Raw genomic sequence first — 7,529 nt, 5'->3', positions numbered from 1 at the left:
TGAGGCCTATTATCCAGGCCCGGCTCATAATCCACATTTCTTTCAGTCGAGAATACATGAACGTCGTTGTCTAAAAAATTTAAGGGTAAAAAAGACTTTTTCTCTCTAGAAAGAAGCTAGTCAAAAAGGAGCGTGGTCAGTTTCGTCAAGTCAGAGAAAAAGCCCCCAGAAATTTGCGTCAGCCAAAGACAAAGCGCACCCCATCCCACCCTCGTTTTAACCACTCGCCCTCCCCACGTTACAACTTAGGATTCTAATTCTAGAGAGAGAGAGAGAGAGAGAGGGAGCTCATCATCATCACCATCGATTCCGCGCCAGCATCATCACCATCGTCGTCTTCTTCGTCGGCTTCCATCATCACCTCTGCGTCCATTCGGATCTCGAGGAATAGCGAAACCCCAAAAACCACCATCGCCAAACAGGCTCGGTCAGGATTTTTTTTTCCGCGTTTTGGAGATGAAGAATAAGCCCGCGAGAGGCATTTTCAGACCTCCATCTGAGTTCTGATCGCTCAAAGGAGGAGGAGGAGGAGGAAGATGGTTCAGAACCTGACCACCTGCCTCTACCAGACCGAGCTGGGATGCGTCACGGTCACCTGGTGCCGCACCCTCATGGGAGGCCGATCTCTCAGCTTCACCGTCCATCCTAACATCAACGGCAACGACGACGACGACGAGACGTCGTCGCTCTCGCATCGAGTCCAGATGAATCCCTGGCTCTTCTGGAAGAAGAAGGGCTCCAAGAAGTTCTACCTCAGCGGGAGGAAGACCCGGGTCTTCTGGGACCTCTCAAAGGCCCGGTTCTCTTCGGGTACCGAACCGGATCGGGGGTTCTACCTCTGCCTCGTCTCGGACCGGAAGACCATGGCCTTCCTCGTCGGCGACATGCACCACGAGGCCTACGCCAAGACCCACGCCCACTCGCCCTCGGCCGAGCCCGTCCTCGTCTCGCGCCGCGAGCACGTCTTCGGCAAGCGGCTCTATGCCGCCAAGGCCCGATTCGACGGCGGTAACCCCCACGACATCACCATCGAGTGCGAGGCCGACAAACCGAGCTTGTCCTTCCGGGTCGATCAGAAACCGGTTCTGAGTGTCGGCAACCTCGAGTGGAAGTTCAGGGGGAACGACCGGTTTGTTGTCGATGGCGTCCCGGTTCAGGTCTACTGGGACGTACACAATTGGCTGTTCAACCCGTGTTCCGGGCACGCGGTGTTCATGTTCCAGGCGGAGAGAACCGGTTCGTCTTCCGTATCGGAGAGCGGATTGGCCACGGTGCCGTGGCCGAGCGGGTTCGGGCTGAAGGAACCCGAGAAGAGCCTCCTGAAGACTGCTTCCTTCTCTTCCTACTCTTCCTCTTCCTCCTCGGGCTGCAGCTCTTCGGTTCTGGAGTGGGCGAATCGGGAGTCCGACCCGAACGCCACGGGGTTCTCGTTAGTAGTGTACGCGTGGAAGGGTTGACGATGGCCGGGAAACCGCTAGCGGTTTGTTGTACGGGTTCTCTCATCTCTGTATTAGGTAGCATTGTGAGTTATTATGATTTTTTTGTTTAATAACATAAATAATGGACCAATTAGAGTGAAGAATAAGTTCTTTTTTTTTATTGAGCTGCTTGTGTTTTTTTACATAGTTATCTGCTAGAAATCTTGCTGGAAAGAATGTGGCCATCCCACTTTCCGGCGGGTTTTCCGAGGGGTTGTGTGTCTTTGGCGCTTGTGATTAAGCAGAATTTAACATGGTTCTATCCTTTTGTACATTGACGTTTTACACTGAATTTACACCGTTGGGCTAGGTTTGGAGTGTCACCCAAAACGTTACCAAGGTCATGTACTCAAGTTACTTTAGTACTACATGGCTGCCTTGAGGCACCCATTTCATGAAATGCAATTAAGATAATTTTGTGAACATAGGCTTTGGTGTGTAAAGGTGGTAATTTTCAAGGGTTGAGGCTACTTTTGTCTGTGACAATAAGTAGGTGTGGATCTTCACTCGGTGAAATTTGGACTCTATTTTGGGGACTAACGTTTAGATGTAAGATGGGGGTGGGAGTACCCATGGGGGCTCCGCTTGTTTGGCAGGAGCAGTTAGTGCACGTTACCTTGTGTTGGGACGTTGCAAGTTCGAATCCCAATGATATATGGTGGGTATGCCTAACCCCAGCTTTCTCTGTCTAAAAATAAAGGATTTCGGTGAGAGTGCCGATGCATATGCAAGTTGTTGGAGAGAGAGAGAGAGACCATGGCAAGGTTTGTTGGCGTCTGAGAAGACGGAAAAGGCGTAAAAAAAGTACAAAGATTTTGACTCATGCACAGCGCCCCCCTCGTGAGTCCTGCAAAAGTGCACCATTACTGAGAGAGCTCACAATAATACATGATCTCATACCCCCACCACCCATCCATTGGTGAGACCTTTGGACAAAGGTTGGGGTCAGGACTAGGGCTGCAAATGGATGTGATACGGTCAAATATTTGGTTCAAGTTTGACATGTTATTTTCGGATATGGATCTTTTAAGTAAACTATGAATGTGTATTCAGATCGGATTCGATATGTTCAATAAGATTACTTTCAGATTTGGATCAATATTTTAAATCAAATTATAATTGATTCAAAGAAAAATCCAACCACATTGCACTTTTTACATGTAAATAGTTTGTTTTTGCTCATTTTGTCAGATGCAGCATCACCATATTCCTTTAGAATTTGGATTCAAACTTCGTCAGATCTGATTTAGATTCAAATCCAAATCCAGATCTACCATATTCAAATCTAGTAAGATCCACCGTGAATCCGACATGGTTGCACCCCTAATCAGGACATTCCCATACAAGTGGACTCCGAGTAACTTGGCTTAGTACAAGTGGGTGCAGGGTGCAGGGTGCAGACTTGCAGTATTGGGTTCAAACATTACAGCAATATCATGGTAAAAGTTTGGTGGTAGTATCTTGTAGATGCTTTGAGTAATATAAAATAATTTGCAGAAAAAGTTCTTTTTATACTTTAACATGCAATGAAAACATGATACTTTAAAATATCATGTTTTTTTAATATAATATTGATGATATTTGTTGATTATTGTTGGATATTTTATATGATCTTGCATAACTTTTTTTAATGAAATTCATGGATAATTGTTTATGAACATTTTGGTAATGCGTGTAAATATGATTTATGCAATATCTTATTTTGGTTTTACTAGTTTTTTGTTGTAAGATGAGCTCGTTTGGAAACAAATACAAGTTGTGTCAATTTGGACATGAAAGAAAAAAAAAACTAACATCACAACTTTGGATAAATTGTCTTTGATGTTTGATAAATTAGGTTAGGGTCATAAGCTTGAGTGAGTTTAGGTGACTTAGTGTATTTTTTTTTTCTGAAGTATGGTCTCTTGAATATGTGGCTTTCAAGAGATAGACATACTTACAACTTTTATATGAAAAAATCACTCCAAGACCTAACAAAAACTGGAACACACACATATTTGCAAAAAACTTGACATTATTTATGATAGACAATGATTGATAACTATAGTTATTAGTAGCATTAAGATAAAATTAGCTACATGAACTTTAATCATAGGCAATCAACATGTCCTATATTGATAACAAATGTCTATGACTAAGTGAGCAAAGCTTTTCTGATGCTGGTAACAATAATCAGACTATGTGTATTATATTAAAGCCAGACCTCTAATACATTTTTCATTGTAGTTCAGTTAACATATTAGTAAACATGTATATATTAAATAAAAGTTATGATTTTGTCAAATAAATTTTTTTGATAAATCTTGTTTTTTGGGATATGTTTATAATTATTTTGTTTATTAAATTTTATTTATTTTTATCTCAAAAATCTCTACAACTGTCTTATTTTAATTAAAAATATTATCTAATAAGGGAGTGAAGGAAGGTTGGCAAAAATTCTTTTGTTAATGAGAGACTATAACGCCCTCTTACTCAATAAATAAAGGGTCTCGTCCTAAGAAGGAGCAATTGAGAAATCCACCCATTTGATGTGCTCCTAAGCCTAAAGCCTAAGGGTGATAGAAAAACTTTTTAAGTTAAAAGTAAATTTATCTAACCTTGTACTTTATTTTTCCTTTTTTTTCAGATAAAAAACGCAACCCAAGGCCTAATCTTTAGCAAACAAATCACGTTAAACACATTTATATGATCAGATTAAGTTGACATAGGTCACATCTATGTTTTTGCCTCAACTCTGTACCTTCATCAGTACCAAAATTTATCCAGAAGTTACAGGAACACTATGAAAACGAAGCTGAGTTTTTTTTGCATTAAAACCGGGTTGCAACACCCACCTTTCCCCATGGAGAGTATTGTCATGTGAAAGAGCCTGTTTCGCGTGAGATTCTTTTCCCACAGATTTGTGTGCAACAAACGCGCCATAACAGTTTTCCAAACAAGCTTTCTATGTGATTTGGCCTGCCTTTAAGGGTGCGTTTGCTTGTCACGGAATGGATTGTCACGTCACCCTTTTCATGGATTCCTCTACTGCGGAAACAGAATCGGAACCCCCTTGCTTTCCGCAGAAAAGGGGAACACAGCATGCATTTTGGCATGACCATCGATGCAAATCAGTGGTTTCGTGTTTGTTTCAACATTCTGAGCTCCATGAAAATGCACGTCCATCGATGCGTTTCCGCAAAAAAAGAGAGTTTTCCGTGACAAGCAAACTTCTCTTAAGAGTACATTTTCACGTGACTTAAGTCCACAAAATTCCAACTCCACATGCGATCTTTTAGTTTTGTCAGGACCAATACTGTCAGTTGCGGAATCTGACCTGTATCGTTTGGCCAACTAAGGTGAATCGGCTGATACCTATTCTCAAGTGAATCGTTCTGAATAGGTTAAAAAATATTAGTGGAACATGTTAAAAGTGATTAAAATAATATAAAAAACATTTTTTAGCTAATTTTTTACATTTATTTTAAAATAGCCGATTCAGGTCAGTATCATGTCGATTTTATGGATATGTATCTGCCGACACCGATACTGACAACACTGGTCAAGGCCCCAAAATATCTTCCACTCATTTTGACCCAGCCAAACCTTAAGAGTTCATGAACTTGGCTAAATTTCACCTGATACCCAAACACACCTGGTACATCTCTAAAGCTTGGTATTTTCTAATCACCAACATATTGATGAGACAGCCGTAGTTGGTGGGACCAACTGAAGTTTGAAGCGCACGACGTTGGTCAGTTGGTCCCCAACCTTTTTGAACTTGTGTGGCCATGGAAGCAAGGCGCATGTTTTGTTAGGGGTTTGACGGGACATTGTTGGTCTACTCCCAAAGTGCTCTTTACGCGCTTTCTCTATGCAAGCACATACACATGGTCCCCTTATGTGGGCCCAAGGGGTTTGGCTTAGTGGGATAGAGCTTAGACCGTTTGACATTCGAGGTTCAAGTCTTATGGGCGTCACCCTCCTAAGTAAGCCGAAGCTTGGAGATTCTCTGGTCTCCAGGGGTAAGCCCTCATAGTTTTACGCTGAAATGGACAAAAACCATAAGTATGGCAGGCTGAACTAATGTGGCTAGGTCTATGTTTTGGGGCCTACGCAAGAGAAAGGGTGATGGCATACCTGTAGCGGTCATGTCGGTTTGCAGATGACCGTTAAGCGAAGCCCAACCGACGACTCTGGGATATTTGACTCCTCAGCCGATCGCAGCCCTTGATGAGCACAGGCCCTCCAACGACGATGAGCAGGATCCAAATCCCAAATCGGTAAGCAGTTTTTGGTTTTTTTGACATTTCATCCATATGGGGTTCCTCATCAACACCCCTTTTATAATGCAAATCCTTATTAGGTAATAGTTACGTAATTGTTCCCTTCCAAAATTGTGGGGCTTATCCGATAGGGACACCTTTATGGGAGTCCTTAATGTGGGTAACACCCACATTACGTGGGTGACTCCAACATTCTCCCACTTATCCCAGCGATAAACCCCGAACCAAATACTTTATGGGAATTGCTTGATGAATAGATTGGCCTTTAAACTCTGTTCTACAGATCTTTAGTTAAATCTCTAATCCTTATGAGATTAACAATAAACAACTATAATGAGAATCAATAAACTGTATGTGATCACTTTATTCATATGCATATGTCAAAATAAAGAGTTTAACAAGCTCATCCTCAATACATGTTCGAAATACAATCTCAGTGCTAGCCCTTTAGTAAGAGGATCAACAATCATCTCTTTGGTACCAATATTAACAATATGCACTAGATGATTCATTGTCCTTTCTTTAATAATAAAGTACTTTAGTTTTATATACTTATATGATGTAGTTCTCTTATTGTTATTTGAAAAGGGCATCACAATTTCATTATCACAGTAGACCTTCACTGGCTTCTTGATAGAATCAAATACCTTTAACTGTGATATAAAGTTCTTTAACCATACGGCCTGTGAAGTAGTCTCGTACAATGCTATGAATTCTGCCTCCATGGTGTGAGTAGTAATGGTCGGCTGTTTATCACTCCTCCAAGAGATCGCTCCCCCAGCAAGTAAGAAAACATACTCAGTAGTAGACTTTCTACTATCAAGGCATCTTCCTAAGTCCGCACCTGAGTAAGCAATAACCTCGAGGTGATTAACCTTATGATACGTCAACATATAGTCTTTTGTTCCTTACAAATATCGCAAGACTTTTGTAGCAGCCTTCCAATGGGATATGTCTGGATTAGACTAAAATCTACCAAGCACCCAGATGTAAGTTTTTATAAAACGATTTTAGAAAATGATATTTAGATATGAAAACAACGTGAAAGCCAGACACCAAAAATAAAAATCGGCTCGCACGAGTAGTAGAGTCTAGGTCGATCTCAGGGAACGAGAGATACTTCGTATTCAAACACACAACTAAACTATGCTTTATTGCCAAAATTATAAAAGTACGAGAAAATAACTACTTAACAATTACATCAAATTTTTACCCTACGCATAGGGTTTAAATGATTTTATTACAACCCCAAAAATTAAATTGAAAATCAAATTCCTAATCTCAAAGAAAAACTAAAATGTCTTCTATGCTTGTGTCCTAGTATTGCATGTCGCATGCACGCCACCACGTGTCTCGCTCGCTCGCTTGCCTTCACTCCATGCTATCCTACAAAATACGAACACACAAGCAGCGAAAGGCGAAAGACTAACACTATGCTAAAAATGTAAGTTACGCAAAAATATGCAAAAATAAAAGATATGCAAAACGTAAAAATCAAAAATACCTAAAATGCATAAAATGCGATGCCTAAAATAAAAATACCTAAAATGCAATGCCTAAAATAAAAATACCTAAAATGTCGTGAAGATGCAGAATGAAGTGTTGTCGTGAAATTGAAAAAACCACTGTCGTGAAAATCAAAGGAACAAGCTACCGTGAAATTCAAAGTGAAATAGCCTGTCGTGAAGTTTAAAATGAAACAATCGTGAAACTCAAAATGATTTCACGACAAGTCCAGATGAGTGTTTTTGGTAGGCCTGATTCACGGTGGATGATGAGGGGTTCC

General features: G+C 41.0%; 1 protein-coding gene across 1 annotated transcript; it reads left to right on the top strand.

Moving 5' to 3' along the window:
- Nucleotides 1–536: 536 nt before the first annotated feature.
- Nucleotides 537–1,457, top strand: LOC149835232 (uncharacterized). The gene has a single exon (XM_090009543.1). The coding sequence runs from the start codon at nt 537–539 to the stop codon at nt 1,455–1,457; it is 921 nt and encodes a 306-aa protein (XP_089865669.1).
- The last annotated feature ends 6,072 nt before the right edge of the window (nt 1,458–7,529 follow it).

The sequence above is a fragment of the Nuphar pumila genome, chromosome 6 (genome assembly GCF_984573655.1).
Source record: "Nuphar pumila chromosome 6, dmNupPumi1.hap1.1, whole genome shotgun sequence".
Classification (NCBI taxonomy): domain Eukaryota; kingdom Viridiplantae; phylum Streptophyta; class Magnoliopsida; order Nymphaeales; family Nymphaeaceae; genus Nuphar; species Nuphar pumila.
This window is presented reverse-complemented; position numbering and strand designations above follow the sequence as displayed.